This window comes from Artemia franciscana, chromosome 1 (assembly GCF_032884065.1).
Source record: "Artemia franciscana chromosome 1, ASM3288406v1, whole genome shotgun sequence".
Classification (NCBI taxonomy): domain Eukaryota; kingdom Metazoa; phylum Arthropoda; class Branchiopoda; order Anostraca; family Artemiidae; genus Artemia; species Artemia franciscana.
Genome location: NC_088863.1, coordinates 43,618,503 through 43,640,926, shown reverse-complemented (window position 1 = coordinate 43,640,926; position 22,424 = coordinate 43,618,503). Strand labels below are relative to the sequence as shown.

Here is a 22,424-nt window from a genome sequence, read left to right as displayed (position 1 = left end):
TCGAAAGTTCTAGTGCCATTTTAAGATTCAATAGTGATCAGAGGGTAACTAGCCCCCATCCCAGGCATTCTTTCCCTAAATGCATTCAATCAAAATTTTGAGAGAGCTATTTTGTTCAAAATAGTCTAAAGATCATATAACAATACCCCCAGGGCTGCCACAAACCCCCATAGCCTGAGGACAAGCGTTTTAATCTATTTTTCGGGGGCATATAAGGTTTTTATGGAAGGGCTGGTCGTATAAACTTTTGAATAAGCTAATTTGATTAGAAATTGAACGTAGTAGCTCCGATTTTAAGATTCATGGGAGGGCAGCTAGCCCCCCCCCCCCACATCCTCTTTACGTGAAAATGCAATTGATCAAAATTCTGAGAAAGTCATTTTTTCAAAATAGTCCCAATATCAAACAACAATGCCTCCAGGGTTGACCTGTCCCCCCAGAGCCTGGAGGAAAGGGTTGCAAGTTATACCTGGAGGCATATAATTTTTTTTTTATTTAATAAGAAGTTTTAGTGACATTTTAAGAGTCAAAAGTAACTAGAGGGACACCCCCCATGCCCATAATTTCTCAAAAAATACAATCAAAATTTTGAGACACTAATTTTCTTAAGTATAGTTGAAAAGTCATGTAATTATGTCTTTAGCGATCTCAATCCCCCACAGCTCTCAGGGCAAGGGCTGTAAGTTCGGCAATTGTTTACACATACTGTACATTATTGAAAAAGATAGGCACGTTTGATCTTTGCTTTCCAAAACACTGAGGGAAATTCAGGTGAGCCTTTCAGAAAACGTTGATAGTAAAATTGAACTAAATCAAAAAACGTTATGTCTATACGGATTGTCAAACGGGCAAAACTCAGGAATGACTCTGAACTTTCAGGAAATAAAACGTTCATTTCGTAACAAGTTTATTTCCTGAACTATCAGGAACTGATAAAGGAGACGATAAATTGACCAAAAAGGCAATATATGCATGATGCTGCTACTACAACAACCACTACTGCTACTGCTACCACTACTACTACTACTACCGCTACTACCAATAAAACGACTGCTTCTGTAGCGAGTACTACCAAGACTGGGGATAATAAAATGAACATCTGAGGAAATATTAAGGGGAAAGTTGAATCCAAATCAATACATACTATGTGCATACAAATTGTCAAAAAGGTGTATCAGCGATAATTTTGGATCAGCTTGCCGTATCGAGATAAAACTTCGGGGGCATCATAAGGGGGTGTTCAACTGACCAAAAGTCAACCTGTTCCTGCTGTTTCTACTATTATTACTACTGCTGCTACTGTTACTACTACTGCTAATACTACTACTACTACTGCTACAACTACTATTGCTGCTACTACTGCTCCTACTACTATTATTACTACTGCTATGATACTACTAATATTAAGGCTAAGCGTATGAAGGTTAAAATTTGACAGAATTTTGAAGGGAAATTTGAACTGAATGAAAACATACTACGAATCTGAAGATTGTCAATTTATCAAAAGGAAATATGTGTATGTTCCTACTAAGAATACTACCACCGTTGCTTTTACTGCTACTACTACTACTACGACTGAACTACTCCCAATTACTTCTTATACAACAAGTAATTGTAAGGCTACGAGCATTAAAATGAAAAGGGCGTCAATACAGCGCATGTTTTTGGAATGTTCTTGGAACGTCCTACAATATCGAGATTAAAACATCCAGGGTATTATGAGGGGGATTTACAATTGACCAAAAGGCAACATTTGTATGCTACTACTGCTATTAATACTGCTGCTATGCCTGATATTACTACTAATAATGCAACATTACTACTGCTACGACTTCCACTACTACTACGAATACTAATATGATACTAGCAATATTAAGGCTATTTGTATGAAGGTGAAATATTAAGAGAATAATCAGGGGAAGTTTAAACCCCACAGTTATGTAATTTACCCATTATGATTTAAAACCAAATGTTGATTTAAAACTAAATCAAAAGGCACTGTTTGTATGGTGGTTGCAAAAAAAAATCCTCTCAGTAATATCCCAAGAACGACTGATGATATTAAATTGAAACTTTATGGGCTACTATTATTACTACATCTGCTCTTATAATGTAACTAAAACAAAAGGGTCTGAATGTATCCAGGTTCTAGAAGAGCATAGATACAATTTTTTGAGGAACTGCATTAAGTTTTATTTTTCAAGCCAACTGGATTAGGAATAAAACAAAATTAAACAATAGTATTTGTGTTAAGATTTTCAAATGGGTTTTGAGTTGTTAAAAATTGTTGAAACAATTTCTCAAACATACAAATAGCAAGCCAAACTATGTATTCTTATAGAAACAAACGACAAGATTTTCCTTTTCCATGAAAAAGACAAAGAAAAAACGAACAGAAATTGATACAAAAAACTTTTTCCACGAAACAAGTTTTTCAAAGAAAAGTGAAGAGCTCCATTAAACCAAAATTGAGCAGAAATAAAGTCAAATAATGTTCCAAGCGCAAAACTACCAAAAATCACCATCAGTAGATAAATGAAACCCAAAACGGACTGAAATTGCAATAAATAACAAAGTCAAGCTTAAAATAAGCAGAAATTAACATACACATAAACATATACATATATTTAATACAATTGTTTTCAGTAAAGCGCAAATTATGTTCTGGTCTTCATAAGGCAGGGATGCGTGTTAGCCCGACTCATGCTATATTCTGCTCGTTTTGAGTTTGACTCGGTTATTTGTTGTAATTTTTGTTCGTTTTGGGTTTCATTCATTGATTGATGGTGATTTGTGGTAGTTTTACGCTTGGAATATTAATTGACTTTATTTGTGCTCATTTTTGGTTTAGTGGAACTCTTCACTTTTCTTTGAAAAGCTTATTTCATGGAAAAAGTTTTTTAAATTAATTTGTATTACAAAGTTTAATTGTCTAGATTTATTGTCAGGGATAAGACGACCTACAGGGTGACGCAAAGCTAACTCTTTCCTTATGAATAGACAAGTCCTTTTAGAAGGTGGCAGAAATTATTGGCTCATTTCTATTGTACAGCATGCGTTTCATTTTACTAAAATAACAGATAATATTAAGCTGAAAACTGTCTTACTTTATGTTAATGAATATTCCACCAGTGATCATTAGAATATAGTCAAATGGAATTAAGATAGCTGAAGCCATTGACAAAGATTCGAAGGCAGCTGAGAAGAACATCCCTGAAAAAAAAATGCAGCTCATTCCAATTTGGCCTATCCAATAATGTTAACCGTTTTCTAAACTAAAGATGCGCACTTTAGGAAAAAATATTCAAAATTATTACTAACATATCGCTAGAAATGAGCTAGTAATATAAAAAGGGTGATGGGTGCCAAAAGCCGTTGTTTTGCCAAACCATTTTGGATTAAATGAAAAGTAGTGCGTCCTTGAGCGGAGTGAGAAGGGATCATAAGAAGGGATTTCAAGGAAAACGAAATGCATGGGAGGACATAGAAAGTGAAGCTCGGAACTGCCCTCGATGTAGAAAGGTCGCGTTCAAATGTGTCATTCAGAGGTGGCTTAATGACTTGTCAGTGGTAGCAATAGTTACTAAACAATATTGTGCTTATGTAGTCATTGAAACAGGTCTGTGGAATAAATTAGAAATCAAAAGGGGATGCAGTAAAACAATTCAAATGTTCCATTGTGACATTATACAATTGAAAAATATGATTGCAAGAGGGATTCAGAAAAAAAATATGTAATATATATTTTTCTATAAAATTTCTGTTTAGTATAAGAAGATATGTACTTTAAGTTCAAAATTTATAGTTGAATAAATAGGTGTTATATTTTTAGTCTCCAGACTATTACCCAAAGACTGTATTGGGCATAGAACATCAACCATTTGGCTAGGACACGTTCTGCGAATGAAGGATGGCTGATTGCCAAAGATTTTTCGTTTCGGCGAGCCATCTAGGGCCAAACAAAAAGGAAGTTATTCCTGACAATTGTGGGGGAGGAAGTCATACGTAAGGGTTTAAGGGAAATTGAAACTTCTTCGGAGGGTTTAAGGAAAGGAGGCCTTAAATAGATTGTGATAGAGGTGGAGTGTGCGTAGCTGTGTTGTCCTCAGGCTACTTGAAGCTACAAGTGGCAGTGGTAGTAGTAGTAGGGTTAAGCAAACTATAGCTCAAAGACTGGATTCGGCATAGAACATCAACCATTTGGCTAGGACACGTTCTGCGAATGAAGGATGACAGATTGCCAAAGATTTTTTCGTTTCGGCCAGCCGTCTAGGGCCAAACAAAAAGGAAGTCATTCCTGAATTGAGTGGTGGGAAGTCGTAAGGAAGGATTTAAGGGAAATTAGAACTTCTTTGGAGGGTTTAAGAAGAGGAGGCCTTAATAGATTTTGATAGAGGTGGAGTGTACGTAGCTGTGTTGTCCTCAGTCTACTTGGAGCTACAAGTGGCATTGGAAGTGGTAGTAGTGTTAGTAGCAGCAGTAGTCGTACATGGATCATAAGGTCAAACTAATGTACAAGATGTAGGAAATACACTGAATGAAAATGCACTAAAGGATATACACTAAAGGAAATGCACTGTGAAACGAAGTTTATCAGAGCCAACGCTATAGCGTTGCCTACAGCAAAGGCCATAAGGCTCCAATGTTTCAATATTTATTTTTTTCTCAGAGGTACTTCATATGGAAAGGGTGGTCATATAAATTTTGGAGGGGGCTCATTCGATCGAAAATCGGATATCTAGTGCTCTTTTTAAGACTCAAAAGTGATCGGAGGGCAACTAGCCCCACACACCCTTTTTCCCCAAGTGCATCCGATAAAAATTTTAAAATAGCCATTTTGTTAAAAATAGTTGAAAGACCAGATAACAAAAACTCCAGGGTCGACACAGCCCTAAGGACCTGGGGTCGGGTGTTGTAAGTTATTCTTTGGGGGCATATATGGTTCTTACGAAAGGCATGGTCGTATAAACTTCAGAGGGGCTCATTTGATTAGAAATTGAAAGTTTTGGTTCACCTTTTAAGAGTCCAAAGATCATAAGCCAACTAGCCTCCTCCCCCGAGACCTTTTTTCCCCAAACCCATCCGATAAAACTTGGAGAGAGCCATTTTGTTAAAAATAATTCAAACATCAGATAACAAAACTCCAGGATCGACAAAGTCCCTCAGAGCCCCGGAGCAAGTGTTTTAAGTTATGCCCCGGGCGTACATAAGGCTTTTATATAAGGGGGACCGTATAAACTTCAAAGGTGGCTCATTTGATTGGAAATGTAAAGTTCTAGTTACCTTCTTATGAGTTAAAAGGGACTGGAGGGCATCTACCCCATCCCCCAACACACACCCTTTTTTCCCTAAATGCATCCAATAAAAACTTTTGAGATAGCCATTTTGTTTGAAAAAGTCCAATGATCAGGTAATAAAAACTTCTGGGTCAACATACCCCCCCCCCCAGAGCCTGGGGATGGGTTGTAACTTATGCCCTGGGGGTGTATAAGGTTTTTATGGTAGAGGTGATCGTATAAACTTTGTAGGGGACTAAAATGATAAGAAATTGAGAGTTCTACTTCATTTTTAAGAGTCAAAAGTGATCCGATGGCTACTAGCCCCCCTCCTAACTCTCTTTTCCTTAAATGCGTCCAATCGAATTTTTTATACAGCCATTTTGTTCAAAATACACCAAACATCATATAACAAAAAATCCACACATAACACAAATCTCAAGAGCCCGGGGAAAATTGTAAATTGTTCCCCGGGGACATATAGGGTTTTTATAAAGGGGATGGACGTATAAGCTTTCGAGAGGCTCATTTGATTGTAAATGGAATTTCTAGTACCCTTTTAAGAGTCGAAAGTGATCAGGGCAACTGACCCCCCCCCCCCCCCAAGGCTCTTTTTCCCCATATGCATTTAATCAAAATTTTGAGATACTCATTTTGTTTTAAATAGTTTTTCGACCGAATGAAAAATCTAGGATCGAAAACGCCCCCTAGAGCCCGGGGGCAAGTGTTGTAAGTCATACCCTGGGGGCATATCAGGTTTTATGTAAGGGGTGGTCGTATAAACCTCAGAGGTGGCTCATTTGATTGTAAATTGAGATTTCTAGTTACCTTGTTAAGAGTCATCAAAAGTGATTAGAGGGCATCTACTCCTCTCCCCCAACATACCCCCCTTTTCTCAAATGCATCTGATCAAAATATTAAAATAGCCGTTTTGTTTGAAACATTCCAACAATCGGATGACAAAAACTTAAGGGTCAACATAACCCCACCAGAGCCAACAGGAAGGGTTTTAACTTATGCCCCAGAGGCATATAAGGTTTTTGTGGAAGAAGTGGTCATACAAACTTCGGAAGGGACTCAAATGATTAGAAATTGAAAGTTGTAGTTCTCTTTTTAAGAGTCAAAAGTGATCCAATGAGCGTCCTCCCACCAACCCTAAGGCCATAAGGCTATGATATTCTTTTTTATTTTTCACAGAGGCACTTCATACGGAACAGATGGTTTTATAAACTTCATAGGGCGCTCATTGACTTAGAAATTGGAAGTTATAGTGCCACTTTTAAGAGTCAAAAGTGATGGGAGGGAAGCTACCCCTGTGCCTTTTCCCCTTAAATGTATCCAATAGAAATTTAAAAATTGTTCAATGATCAGATAACAAACTCTGGGGTCGACACAACTCCCCGGGCCCAGGCCTTGTAAGTTTTGCACTGTAGGCGTATGTGATTCTTAGAAAAGAGGTACTCGTAAACACTTCAGAGAGCGCTCATTTGACTGAAAATTGAATGTTTTAGTTCACTTTTTAAGAATCAAAAGAGATCGGAGGGCAAATAGCCCCCTCCCGATGCCATTTTTCCCCAAATGCTTCCAATGAAAATTTTGAGTTAGACAGTTTGTTAAAAGATAGTTCAAACATCAGATAACAAAAACTCTAGGGTCGACACAACCCCCAGAGCCAGTGGAAAATGTTTTAAGTTATGTCCCAGGGATATATAAGGTTTTTATGTAAGGGATGGTCGTCTAAACTTCAAAAGTGGCTCATTTGATTGGAAATTGAAATTTTTAATTACCTTTTTAAGAGTCAAAAGTGATCGGAAGGCATCTACCTCTTCCCTCGCAAACACCCTCTTTTTTCTAAATGCATTCAATCAAAAATTTCTAAATAGCCATTTTGTCTGAAATAGTCCAACGGTCAGGTAATACAATCTTAGGGATCAAAAGACCCTCCCAGACCCCCTGGGAAGGATTGTAACTTATGATCCGGGGTATGATGATGATGATTTTATTCAGTGATTAAACTTGGGATATATAAGGTTTGTATGTAAGGGATGGTAGCATAAACTTCTGAGGGGGATCTGTCGATTGTAAGTAGGAATTTCCAGTGCCCTTTTTTCCAAGGCCTTTTTTTACCAAATGCATCCGATAAAATTTTTCAGATTGCCATTATATTCAAAATAGTTTACAGTTTAAATAACAAAGCTTCTGTGTCGACATAACGCCCCAGAGCCCGGAGTCAATTGTTGTAATTTAAGCCCCGGGGGCGTATAAGGTTTTTATGTAAGGTGTGGTCTTACAAACTTCAGAGGTGGCTCATTTGATTTCCGTTTTAAGAGTCAAAAGAAAATCAGAGTCAGTCCTAGTATCCTTCTCGAGAGTCAAAAGTGATTGGAGAGCACCTAACACTCCCATCTCTCACAAACACCCTCTTTTCCCCAAACGCATTCAGTAAAATTTTTGAAATAGCCATTTTGTTTGAAATAGCCCAACAATCAGGTACAAAACCTTTAGGGTCAACACCCTTCTCCCCTCAAAGCCCCCTGAAAGGGTTGTAACTTATGCCCCGGGGCATATAGGGTTTTTATGGAAGAGGTAAACTTCGGAGGGAACTCAATTGACTAGAATTTGAAAGCGCCCTTCACTGAAAATCGATTATGTTAAAAATATTTTCTTTCCCAGCTATTACAGCATTGGAAATGAAATAAAAATTATAGTGAAATAAAATCTAGAACAAATGATTTTTCAACAGTTAATATCATAATATATGAAATATTCAGTTTAATTTTATTTGTACTTTCCAAGATTTTTCAAGAAACATATAGTTTTCAGTAAAGCGCCAATTACACAGTAGGTTTTATAGTTTTACAATGAGAGAAGGAGGCAATACTCAAACTCTTGTTTGTAGTGATTTTTGTTCGTTTCAAGCTTGATTTGCGTACTCAATTTAATTTTCACTCGTTTTAAGATTTATGTATTCATCTATATTAGTACCTATTGTACGTTTGTTTGCTATGATTGTTTTTTTAATTTCTATTCGTTTTGGGTTTCATTTGTTCTTTAATAGTAATTTCTGGTCATTTTGAGTTTGGTTTATTATAGGTTTCTGTTTCTTCGATCTTAAGTTGAATATGGCCTTTATTTTTCTCTAAAACTTCTTTTTCATAAAGGTTTTTTAAATTAATTTGTTACACAATATGAAAAGGAAACTAGCAAAAGGGTGAACTAGCAAAGGTTTTCGTACATTATTTATTAACCAATGCCACTCTGAACAACTTTATAATATAGCATTAAACTAATGTAATGTAGCCTAATAATAATACTGATAAAAACGAATAATATGCAAAGAAAAAAATAATAACAGCAACCTTAAAAATAAATGTAAAATTCAATCAAGTTCATAGCATTATTAAAGTAAATAGTTACTTCAGTAGTCTGTATTAATTTTTTCTCATTGTTCTTTGTTCAAGAATCTATGGTAATTCACAGGTTTGGAAGAGAGACTGTAAAATAGAGAGAGAAAAAAAGGGAGAAATAAAAACAGCTTGCTATGTCTTTGTTATTGAATCTGATTAGAAATCTTAATTAAACAAATAGAATTTGCAAAGAGTCGGAAAAATTGTTAAATAGAAAGCCAAAGTCTGTCTCTTAGAACAACAACCAACGGCATTTATTGTTACCCAGTTACCCATAATCTGATCATGTAAACCAAAATAAGTATTGTTTGTGTTTTTTTTCCATATCTGAATGTACTGTTGCTTTTACATTAGGATGAATATGCGGAGACCTCTTTGGCCAAAGGGGCACAAATTCCACGGGTATATATTCTTTGAGGTAACTTGAAGGATTAAGACATTAGGCATTTTTGCTAGGTAGATAGATAGAAACATCATAAGTTACTGATCCGCGAACCCAGTATTTCACAACAAAGAAAAAACTATAAACACACACCAAAAGAAATACGAAACAAATAGAACAAGATACAAAAAAGAAAAGAACTACGGAAAAAAGACTACGGACTAATAATTAGCTTGCTAGGTAGCTGATGGGATAAAAGTACCAGGCATAAATAATTTTTATTGAAACTTTTTATGTTGAAACACATGTCTTATGAAATTAAAAGCCTAAAATCTACTGGTTCGAAAAGTGATAGTTTATCCTAGATTATGCTAACAAGGCATAAGTTCTATATAAGCTACAAATATAATCTTACCACATGCACTAGCCGTATTTGCTGTCAATATAATGACCAGAACAGAATATAAAAAAGCTGGGGCACTGTTCCTCAGCCCCATTATCCAATAAGCTACAGTTGTAAAGATAATCGGTTCTAATATAAATCCTGGTAACTGAAAAAAGATTATGTTATTCTTTTTAATACACACTATTTTAAATGTTTAAACATCAGATAAGAAAAATTTTGGGGTCAATACGACCCTCCTCCAGAGTCCAGGGGCAAATAATTTAAGTCATGCACCAGGGGTATATAAGTTTTTAGGTAATGAGTGGTCGTATAAACTTCAGAGGTGGCTAATTTAATTGGAAACTGAAAGTTCTAGTTGCCTTTTTAAGAGTGAAAAGTAATCGGAGGGCACTACCCCCCCCTCCCCTCACAAACACCCTCTTTTCCCAAATACGTTCAATCGAAAAAGATCTAGATAGCCATTTTGTTTGAAATAGTCCAATGATCAGATAACACAAACTTCGGGGTCAACAACCCCCCCAGAGCCCTGAGGAAAGGTTGTGACTTATGCCCCACGGACAAATAAGTTCTTATGTAAGGGATGGTAGTATAAACTTCAGAGGGGGATCATTCAATTGTAAATCGGATTTTCTAGTGCCCTTTTTTAGAGTCAAAAGTGATTGGAGGGCAACTAGCCTCCCGTCCAAGGCCGTTTTACCCCAAATGCATCCGATCAAAATTTTGAGACAGCCATTTTATTCAAAATAGTTTAAAGTTTAAATAACAAAGCTCCTGTGTCGACAGAACCCCCCAGAGCCCGGAGTCATGTGCTGTAAGTTAAGCCCTGGGAGCGTATAAGGTTTTTATGTAAGATGTGGTCTTATAAGCTTCAGAGGTGTTAAGTCATTCACACTATTGCCGTGGGGCATAAGTCATTCACACTATTTTGAATGTTTACTAGTTCTCTACCAATACTACTTCTTTATTGCTGAGGATGCAAAAGAAACTTCATTTCGGTGAAGTTTAGTTACATAGAAAGTTGAAATTCCATGCAAACTCTCTATTTTTGGTCTTAGTTTAAAGTTAATTTAAATGCAATTGAAAATATACTTGTTTTTATGAATATATTAGCATGTACGATATATTTTTTCATATTTTAAGTATAAAAATGTCTAAGTACAGAAACCAGGTGACTACTGTAGAATAGGACAAGTCAATTTTCCAGCAACAGTCTACTGACCATAACATTTTGTCTTTTCAATACAAACCTGTCTTAAGGCGACTTTAACTATACGACATCTAAGAGGCACGAGGCCCTAGGAGACACTTTTTTCGGGTAAAACACGCATCTAAAAACATTTTGGATTCCGAATTTTCAGATTTCAAAATTTGGGTTTTACAGGCTTATCCGTGGAAAATTGGATTTAAACAAGCAGTTTAATTAAATAATTACTTTAGTTATTTGTCTAAGAATCTAATTTAATGCTTATTTTGTACGCAATAAGTATTGGATTAATTTAAAGCATGGGTTGAATCTAATTTGACACTGATTTACAACTGGAAATAAACAATAACAAAAAACGCAAAGATCCTGGTACATATTACCCGTTTGTAACTGACATTGGTTTAAATATTGAATAGTTTGTCAGTAGCAGTCCCACTTTAAATCTTTTTTTTTTTTGCGATTCGCACATTTAATCGGTTGAGTAATCTATCCACCGATCTAAAACTTCTTCAGAAAAACTTAACAAACCAGAGATTATTATAAATTCTAATTCTAAAGAGACTATTAATTCTAACTATAATTCTAAAGGAAATGATAAGTTCTAGTGCCCTTTTTAAGTGACCAAAAAACTGTAGAGCCCCCAGGCCCCCTCCCACGCTCATTTTTCCCCAAAGTCAACGGATCAAAATTTTGAGATAGCCATTTTTTTTAACATTATCAAAAAACATAACAACTATCTCTTTGGGGTTGACTTACTCTCCCACAGTCCCCGGGGGAGGGGCTGCAAGTCACAAACTTTGACCAGCGTTTACGTACAGTAATGGTTATTTGGAAGTGTACAGACCTTTTCAGGGGGATTTTGTGGTTGGGGGGTTGAGAGGAGGAAGCTACATGGGAGGATTTTCTCTTGGAGCAATTTGTCATGGGAGAAAAGAGAAATTCCATGAAGGGGGCGCAGGATTTTCTAGCATAATTTCTAAAAAAACAATGAAGAAATATAAATGAAAAGTTTTTCCACTGAAAGTAAGGACCAGCATTAAAACTAAAAACGAACAGAGATTATTACGCATATGGGAGGTTCATCTCTGCCTAAATACCTCGCTCTTTACGCTTAAGTATTTTTAGTAGCTTCAACTATTTATTCTACAGCCTTTGTGATTCAGGGGTAAATCTTAAAGGATTGTGGCAAAAACTAAAACTTTAGTGTAAAGAGCAAGGTATTAACAAGGGGAACAAACCCCCTCATATACATAATAAAAATATATGAATATAGAAGTTCGTTACGTAAGTTAATTTATAGTTATGTACTTTTTTTTACTAATAAAGACGTTCGTTAAAAATTAAAAATTCTAGTTGCCTTTTTAAGTAACCAAAAAATTGGAGGACAACTAGGCCTCCTCCCCCATCTTTTTTCTCAAAATCGTCAGATAAAAACTAAGAGAAATCCAATTAGGAAAAAAAAAATAATATGCAAATTTCGTTTTAATTATTCATTTGCGGAGAGCCAAAATCAAACATGCATTAATTTAAAAGCGTTCAGAAATAAATAAAAAAAACAAGTTTTTTTAACTGAAAGTAAGGAGCGACATTAAAACTTAAAAACGAACAGAAATTACTCCGTGTATGAAGAAGGCTGTTCCCTCCTCAACGTCTTACTCTTTACGCTAAATTTATTTACTGTTTTATAAAGTAGAATTGAGAGAGTCAAACTTTAGCGTAAAGAGTGGGGCGTTGAGGAGGGAACAGCCCCTTTCGTACACGGAGTAATTTCTGTTCGTTTTAAAATTTGATGTCGCTCCTTACTTTCAGTTAAAAAACTTATTTTTTTTAATTTAATTTTCAAAAAGAAGCACATCGTTTTATTTGCAAGAAAGAGAGTCAAAGTAAACGTTTGGAAAGCAAAAAACATGGCGTCTAAAAAATAACTTACAAGAAATTGATTTGTATCTATTACAATTCATTATTCGCAGTTCCCCTGTAAGATTAGCTTTGAATTAAATGTAGTCTATAGTTTACATATATAAACTACATATAGCCGTATATAGTAATAAAATAGCACATAGTATAACTTCATAGTCTGTATAGGCTTAAGCAGTTGCGTCATTTTTTTTTGGAGATATATTTGTCAAAATCAAATCAATCCTAATAAGGGGGGGGGGGGGGGTTAATGCCAGAATTGCCTCTCACTCAATTCGACTGTCTGTCCTGGCTTTTTATACAATTAGCCATGACTTGATTATTCCCCATTCCATTTTGACTATTCCCCCGACTAATATAGACATTATCCCTGACTAATATAAACATTACCCCCCGACTAAGATAGACATTACCCCCGTAAATATAGATATTACCCCCGACTAATATAGACATTACCCCTGATTAATTTAGACATTGCCCCCGAATATTTTAGACATTACCCCTGAGTAACATAGACATTACCCCTGACTAATATAGACAAGGGCTAATATAGGTGGTATTGTCATTTTTTCATGAAAACAAAAAAAGAGACATTTATTATGAAAATGCCCACAATAAAGGTACCTTTCAAAATTTAATGGGAAGGGGGAAATAAATGGGACAAATGCTAAAGACGGGTCACTAGTAGCTTATAATCATGAGTAGTAAAACTTTACTTAAAAAATCCTACTAAAATATTGAACTATAGTGCTTTACTATCAGGATTTCAGGTTAAATGAAAATAGTTATTACCATTCTACGAATATTAAATACGAAATATTGCCACAACAGAGAAATCATGTCCTTCACATAGAAATATAATCATTGAGTACACATCTTCTGACTCTAGTTTGGTCTTTGGACATAGCCTAATATAAATTTGGATATACTTACGGTAATCGAAAAAATTAAAATTTCATATATACAAATAATGCTAATAACATGACAAATAACAACTGCAATGATGGAAAGAGGGATATGGCTGAGTAATTGATAAGCTAGTCCTCCAGGGGACAACACATACAGACTGTCAGAGCAGTATCCAGGGGGGTGGGTTACCTGGTGTGAACTCCCCCTCTCCGAAATTTCTGAGCGATCCCTTAATCATAATAAAAATGCATATAAATTTTTTTTATGGTTTTAAGAAATTTACCCACCCCCCTATTAAAAATCCTGGATACGCTCTTTTAGACTGTACCAGTTTCTTCTTTAGCTCAAAGTGCCAAACAATGTGAATTAAACATAGTGTACTTACCAAAGACATCACTTTAGCTGTATAATATGCATCTACACGATATAAACCGTTTTTTGCTTCTCTGAGAAATAATGGAAGCTCCTTGGGAAATACCTGAAGTACGCCATACATACATGGAAAGGTGTTCTCAGTGGCAAATATAAAAATTGCTCCCTGGATGTTTTGTATTCCGTGTTGATCTAAACGTAAATCCGTGAAACAGAGTCCAACCAAAAACGCAAGCATCTGTCAAATAGATAGCAACGTTAACGGTAGTTATCATCAACTTAAAAAAAATTCTAAGAGCTATCTTCTAGCGCACAGGAGAATTGTGTACAGTGAAAACACCGTCCCTGGCAATATAAAAATACCTCCTGTAATAATTTTTATTCTCTGTTACCATATAAGAAATTCCAGCATTCAATTTTCTCAGTCGGATAACATCTTAATGCACGAGCCAGTTAAATAATTAAATAAAACAAACTAGTTTTTTAAACTGAAAGTAAGGAGCGACATTTAAACTTAAAACGAACAGAAATTACTCCTTATATGAGATGGGTTGTCCCCTCCGCAATTCCTCGCTCTTTACGCTAAAGCTTTTAATTGTTTTAAAAAGTAGAATTGTGGCAAAGAGTCAAACTTTAGCGTAAAGAGCGAGGAATTGCGGAGGGGACAACCCATTTCATATACGGAGTAATTTCTGTTCGTTTTAAGTTTTAATGTTGCTCCTTACTTTCAGTTAAAAAAAACTAGTTTTTTTTATTTAATTTCTGAACGTTTTTGAATTTATGGATGTTTGGTTTTGGCTCTCCGCACATAAATTATTAAAATGGAATTTGTATATTAATTCTTTTTTGGCTAAATGGCTTTCTCTTAGTTCTGATCAGACAATTTTGAGAAATAAGGGGTGGGGAAGGAGGCCTTGTTGCCTTCCAATTTTTCGGTTACTTAAAAAGGCAACTAGAACTTTCACTTTTTAACGAACGTTTTTATTAGTAAAAAGTACACCTAACTTAAGAATTAACTTACGTAACAAACTTTTATATTCTTATATTTTTATTATGTATACGAGGGGGTTTGTACCTTCGTTAATACCTCGCTCTTTACACTAAATCGTAAGTTTTGTCCCAGTTCTTTAAGAACGACCCCTGAATCAGAAAGGCCGTAGAATAAATAGTTGAAATTACTAAAAATACTGTAGCATAAAGAGCGAGGTATTCATCTCCTCCTAAATACCTCGCTCTTTATGCTAAAGTATTTTTAGAATCCTCATATGCGTCATAATCTCTGTTCGTTTTAAGTTTCAATGCTACTCCTTACTTTTAATTGAAAAAACCTTTTCATCTTTATTTTTTCATTGTTTTTTTTATAGTAATGCAAGAAAATCCTGCGCCCTTTTCATTGAATTTTTCTTTCCCCATGACATATTCTTCCAAGCAAAGATCCTCCCATGTAGGCCCCTCCCCTCAACCCCACACCCAGACCAAAAAAATCCTTCTGAAAACGTCTGTACACTTCCCAATAACCATTACTGTATGTAAACACTGGTCAAAGTTTGTAGCTTGCAGCCCCTCCCCCAGGGATTGTGGGGGAGTAAGTCATTCTTAAAGACATAGTTATTATGGCTTTCGACTATGCGGAACAAAAAGGCTATCTCAAAATTTTGATCCGTTGACTTTGGGAAAAAATGAGCGTGGGAGGGGGCCTAGGTGCCCTCCAATTCTTTGGGAGACTTAAAATGGCACTAGAACTTTTCATTTCCGTTAGAATGAGCCCTCTTGCGACATTCTAATACCACTTGGTCGATACGATGACCCTTGGGGAAAAGAAAAAAAACAAACAAATAGACACGCACCCGTGATTTGTCTTCTGGCAAAAAATACGAAATTCCACATTTTTGTAGATAGGAGCTTGGAATTTTTGCTATAGGGTTTTCTGATACGCCGAATGCGATGGTGTGATTTTCGTTAAGATTCTATGACTTTTAGGGGGTGTTTCCACCTATTTTCCAAAATAATGCAAATTCTCTCAGGCTCGTAACTTTTGATAACAAAAACTAAATTTGATGAAACTTATATATTTAGAATTAGCATGGAAATCAAAATATTTTGATGTATCTTTTATCATCAAAATATCGTTTTTCAGAGTTTCGTTTACTATTGAGCCGGGTCGCTCCTTACTACAGTTCGTTACCAGGAACTGTTTAATATCAAGTGAACAACACACCTGTGTGACGCAATCAATTTATTTTTCACACTCTTCTTAGCTAGTGCTTACTAATTTGTATGATGGAAAAGGAAAGAAAAGGGAAGTTGACTTGGAATTGACTCGCAACTCAACTGATTCTATAACTATGCACGAACACATTCAAAATCTTGCAGCTAGGGTACAACAGATTTTATTAACTGTTAGAATTATTCAAGATGAAGTGAAAGGTCTAAGGAATGAAATAACAGAAATTAGATCTAAAATAAGCAATGTATCGTCCAGGACCCTAAAATTGGAAAGCTTAAGTCAAGCTCATGATGATGCTATCTCAAAACTAAAAGAGGCGGCTAAACACCTATCGTCAAGTAAGTCGTTTGACAATTCTACACTAGGACCACTCTCAAACAAAGTATTAATATTAGAAAATGCTGAACGGCGAGATAATATTATTGCATGGAACTTAAAGTTTTTGCCAAAAGAAGAGAGTCTTGATAAAATTAATGAACTATTGCAGAAATTACTTGTTCGATGTGAATTTTGGGTCACAGAACAAAATGATAAATTTACCAAGTTCAGACTTAAAAACATAAATGACAAATATATGGTTCTGCAAGCGAATAAAAAAATTAGACACCAACCTTTTAGAAAATAAGTAAATATTGAGAATTGCCATATTTTCTCAAAAGTATACAAAACAGATGATGTCAGCAAATCAGTTCGATAAATTTGATCATCCCTTATAAAGATGAAAAATGAGCTTAAACAGAAAGGTTATCAAGCTTGGATTCCTCCAGTTGTTCCCCCTGCGCTGTGCTACATCGATGTATTTGGCGAGAAAAAAAAATTAGATTGGTTCGAGTTGTGGCCGGCTGACTATTATCAATATGGATTCTGGGTTTTGGTTGGGAAGCAGTGGCGCCATTTCAGAAAACCTTAGGGGGGGGCCAAAAATCGATTTTGGGCCCCCATCCAGCCTTAAAAATTTTAAAATTTTCGAACATGCCTTTAGGTACCGTACTACCTTTGGGGTTCGCATTTTGCAGCTTATTTAGGGACCAAAAACAGTACCAAAATAGAACATTTACTGTATAAATCAGAAACTTACGTACAGTTAATTCAGCAATGGATATCTCCTTTGCTTCATTTTTGCGAAGTCGTCGACAAGCTTCTCAAAATTGAGCTCCTTCACTGCAGCTTTCTCAGAGAATATAAGCAGCAAATGCGAAAGTCGCTCGTTTTCCATCGTTGTCCGGAGGTAGTCCTTCACAAACGTCAACACAGAGAAAAAACGTTCATTTGAGCACGTTCATTTGAATAGGTTTATTGTGCTGAAACTTGGAAGTTACAACAGTCATCTGCTCCAGATGATCCGAGGCGATGCCAGAAATGCACCGACTTGAGTGAAACTGCATATTCTATTTCTAGCTCCGAACCGCATTTTTGGGGTGGCGGGTGTGGTTTGTGACGGGCTCATCTCCTTTGTTGTACTGCCTACTCGTAACAAGTGCCATATGAGCTCGTAGCTCTTGTTCTGGTTCGTTCAGTAAGATTGGTCGACGAAACAAAATTTAAAATGTGGTAGATTTACTTACAGTCGGTTTGAAAAACGAAGCCAATCGTCGTTGCATCTTTATTTCTTCTTCTTTCCATTGGGCTTTTATTTTCCTTTTTTTTTGCACCACTCACACCGGATGAACTCATGTTTCAATAATCCGATTTGAACTTGAACACAACTCAACACTGTTTCACGGTTCTTTATTTGATGAAGGGTAACGAGAAACTAAATACAAAACTGGAATGACACCCTGGTCTGGATACCCTCTTTTCCAGATGTTAGCCTACACATAAATGTGCCGACTGACGGGATTCATTAATCATTGGAGAGACTTCAATGTCACAGAAGTACTCCGAGCCCAGAAAGGACTTTACAAACCCCTGCCAAAAGGGTGACCATAAATTAATTAGGGAGAACGGCAAAAACAGGATACTTTCTTGAAATGCAATAATCGTCGAGTATCTTGAATTTGCTATTTAGTAATAATTCACAGTAGAAATACGGTAAAAAAAAGAGAAAAAAGTAGAACAAGGACGAATAAACAAAGAATTACGTGGTTGAAATTGGGCCCCTCCAGAAATCAGGGGGGGGCCATGGTCCCCCCCTGCCCCCCCCCCAAATGGCGCCACTGTTGGGAAGTAACTTTTATTTTTGTTTTTCTTGTTTTATTTGATTTTTCGTGAGTAGCTATCTAACCTTTGTATTCTGAGAAGGAAAAAAAACTTTCTATCAATGTCTAGGTGTGATTTCTATTATTACCACTCATAGCAGAGTGTTTGGTATTTTCCATGAGAAAAAACCCATTCAGTGTGATTTTCAATGTTTTTCATTTCTGAACATTATATTGATATTTCACATTCGTTTAGTATTCCACCAAATAAATATGTATTTTTTGATGAAACTGAAAAATTCTTGTTTAAGAGGATATCATTCTGGAATTCCCAGGGATGAGTGAGCAGTCGGGATGTGATTGAAAATTTTTGTTTGATCAGGGTACTGATATTTTAGGCCTTTGTGAAACTTTCCTAGATGAAAATTCTGCAAATAAAATTGATGTAAAAGAAAACCAATCTTTCATAGGAATAAAACCCAGCAAAAACATAGTGATTTGGCTGTTTTAAATAAAAATTATATTCCTGCACGAATGAGAGACAATTTTTTATAGTTTAATATTGATACGAATTTTGAATGTTGTGTTGTTGGATGTTTTTTTGCCTAATAACGAAAAACTTTTAATTGCAGTGATATACCATCCTTTCTCTTCTAGTAAAGTAAATTCCATAAGTAGATTGGAAAATATGCCAATCTTCTAGCAGATGGAAAATATAGTCTGCGTAATCCATTCATGATCCTTGGTGACTTTAACATAGACCTACTGAGATGTTTACCTTCACCCCATCATGGGATTGATAATTATGCATTACAGTTTTTAGAATGTTTTCTTTCTTGTAGTTAATATCCGGCTTATTTTATCCCGTCACGTGTAGCCGACTCATTTACTTCTCTTATTGACAATATTCTTTCGCCTTATACAAGTGAGGCTACGTCTGTGATTATGGATGAATCATCAAACCATTGCATACTTATATCAGATTGTAAGATTCAAAAGACTTTAATTAGGGAGATCATTATAAGAAATAGAAATCTTTCTCTTAAAAATACATTTAACTTAAAAGTAGCCATTGGTGACATAGAGTAGAGTGTGGTTTTAGAAGAGAGAGAGAGATCCTAATAGATCATTGGATATTTTTTTTATAGAGTATTAAAAGAACAATTTGATCCTCATCGTCTTTATGAAAAAATCCATCGTGAAAAATTTTTACCAAGAAAACCACGGATTAACGAGTCATTCCTGAGATCAGTTAATGAAAAAAAACGTCTATAAGATATTCTATGAAATATCCATCACCTGATAATATTATATCATTTAAAAATAATAAAATTTGCTGGTGAAAACTCTTAGAATGAGTGAGAAAAGGTATTTTGAAATTTTTTTTCCAGGAATACGAATTCACCTAAAAAACATGGGATCTAATTAAACAAAAGATTGGAAACAGTTCTAATAATTTTTACACAGAATTATTAATAGATAAAAATGGTCTTTAGAGGATACGGACATGAATGGACATGAAGCTATTGCAGAATCTTTCAGTGTTCATTTTGTTAGTATTGGTTATGATGTTACTCGTGGTCTTGGATAAACTTCAGCTCATTACTTCAGACATCGACTTTCCTCAATCAAAAGATACAAGTATGTTTTTGGCCCCAGTTAGTTTTGATGAATTCTCAAAAAAATTTAATAGATTTAAAGCAAGGTAATTCATGAAGTTTTGATGGACTTTAAACTAATGTTTTGAAACACTTTGCATCTGTACTTCATATACCTCTTGTTTATATTTTAAATTTGTGTTATCTTCTGGGGTATTCCCTAATACCCCATGGTTTATCCCACAGTATAAAAAGGTGTAAAAATACCCCATCGGTAATTAATAATTACCGACCTATTGCAATACTTTCTCCTTGTCAAAAATTTTAGATAAAAGAATTTTATCAAATTTAGATAAAAAAATCTTTTAACCAAAAGCAAGTTTAGTATTATATCGTGTCGTTCTTCTGAACAAGCAGTTGCAGCCCTTTTGCTTTAAATTAATGATTCACTGAATAATGGTAAATATGTATCAAGCATTTTTTACAATATAAAAAAAAGCATTTGATACTCCAAATCATTCCGTTTTGTTTGAAAAATTGAATAAATCTGGAATTCGTAGAAAAGCATTGGATTTAAAAAACTCATATCTACGAAATCGCGGATTCCAAGTAGACGTCCAAAGCCATCTTTATCAGCCTAACTTCCTGGATAATATTGGAGTGCCCCAAGGGTCTATACTTGGACTGTTACTATATTTGGTATATACAAATGATCTCCCTAATTGTGTATTCTATAAGGATAGCCTAGCAGTTACGTTTGCAGATGATACAGTCTTATCTGTCGAAGCTAAAACCCTTTCATTATTGATCGAGAATATGGCGCCTGAAATGAATCCGGTTATTCAGTGGTTTTCTTGTAATCTTTTAGTCCCAAATTTGTCTAAGACAGAATTTATAGTTTTTGGGAGATCTAAGCAAGGAGTTGCTAAAGTTGGGATTTATGATTCTATTGTTTCTGGGTGAAGAATTAGAAGGGTTAAGACACACATATATATATATATATATATATATATATATATATATATATATATATATATATATATATATATATATATATATATATATATATATATATATATATATATATATATATATATATATATATATATATATATATATTTATCTTTCCCTAGTCATTCTGGCAATCTCCGTATAAAATTAGCCCAAAGTTTTGGATGTTTACATCGATTAAAGTATGTTTTTCCGTTTTCAAATATTAGAATTCCTTATCATTCTTTAATATTTATCATACCAAAGATATTATCCCATTATTTACCCAACTACATTTCCTAATCATTTTAAACCCCTCGGACATTGCAAAATAAAGCCGTAAGATCTTTGGTACTTTCTTTTATCATCCTGCATGACTTTGAAGTCTTTCTGATACAGAAACTTCATTTTTATTTCTTAATTTATTAAACCTTAGTCAACTTAAGGGTTTGCAACTATTGCTTTGGCGTTATGATATTCAGTATCTGGCGAGTTATTTTAATGAATCACATATTCTGGTCAACCTCTCTCGCTCACTCGACTCTTCGTCGGCTCATTTTCGAGCGCATAGAATTCCTTCAGTTAACTATAAAAGAGATAAATTTTCAATAAAATATCAAATCCTATCTATAGTAAATAGACTTAAATTAAATACTATTTTTTGTGTATTTGAATTTAATGTAATAATTGATAGCCTTCTTTTCAAGCTTAGCTCCCTGTAGGCTTTATTTAATTATTTGTGTTTGTTTATATTTGTATGAAATAAAAATATATCTATCTATCTATCTAACCAAAAAACAAAAACATCCATAAGATGTCTGACAACTTCTCATTCTGGAAATTTTAGACTAGAATGTGCCCCTTAACTTTCTGATTTGCGAACTATATTCTAAAATTATCATCGTGGACAAGAAATAGTTCCATAGTTTGGCACTACAGCGTAGCTGAGCAAAATTTAGCTGTTGATAGGCTTAATAACCGAAAAAAACCTCAGTTATTCCGCTTGAATGGGCAAATCTGACTGTATAGGTTTTCTGTTTGTTTCTTTTTTCCATTTTTTAAAAGACTTAACCGTATTTTATTGCTGCTGTTTTCTTTTGTTTTAACTGCTTCTTCCTTTTGCTCCCTTTTCTCTTTTTACTTTTATAGACTTCGCTACTTATTGCATTCGACATGATTTCAAACACACATTATATTATATAACATTTATTGGGATAATAAACGAGACCCTTGGCTCGGCATAGAATTTAAGCTAGAAATACATGGGAACATTACAATCGATGTTGTTCCTAGTCCCCTTATAGTGTCCCTTAGTCAGGCTTAACAATCCCTTTTCATTATGATAAATAAAAAAGAGCATGTTTTTAACTGCAAGTAAGGAGCGACATTAAAGCTTAAAACGAGCAGAAATTATTCCGTATATGAAAGGGGTTGTCCCCTCCTCAACGCCTCACTATTTACGCTAATTGATTCTTTCTCACAACTCTACTTTTCAAAACAATAAAAAACTTTAGCGTAAAGAGCGAGGCGTTGAGGAAGGGACAACCCCTTTCATATACGGAATAATTTCTGTTCGTTTTAAGTTTTAATGTCGCTCC

The 22,424-nt window shown here is 35.0% G+C and overlaps 1 protein-coding gene across 3 annotated transcripts in view; it reads right to left on the bottom strand.

Annotated features, from left to right (window-relative positions):
- Positions 1–22,424, bottom strand: part of LOC136030025 (protein scarlet-like) — a 213,933-nt gene that overhangs the window by 5,467 nt on the left and 186,042 nt on the right. For 2 of the 3 annotated variants that reach the window (XM_065708651.1, XM_065708641.1), the window contains exons 10-12: positions 13,887–14,111; positions 9,481–9,616; positions 3,108–3,213 (exon numbers count right to left, since the gene is read on the bottom strand). In XM_065708651.1, the coding sequence (XP_065564723.1) occupies positions 3,108–3,213; positions 9,481–9,616; positions 13,887–14,111 (467 nt within the window). The remainder of the gene's footprint in view (positions 1–3,107; positions 3,214–9,480; positions 9,617–13,886; positions 14,112–22,424) is intronic. The other variant, XM_065708657.1, reaches the window with a different exon arrangement.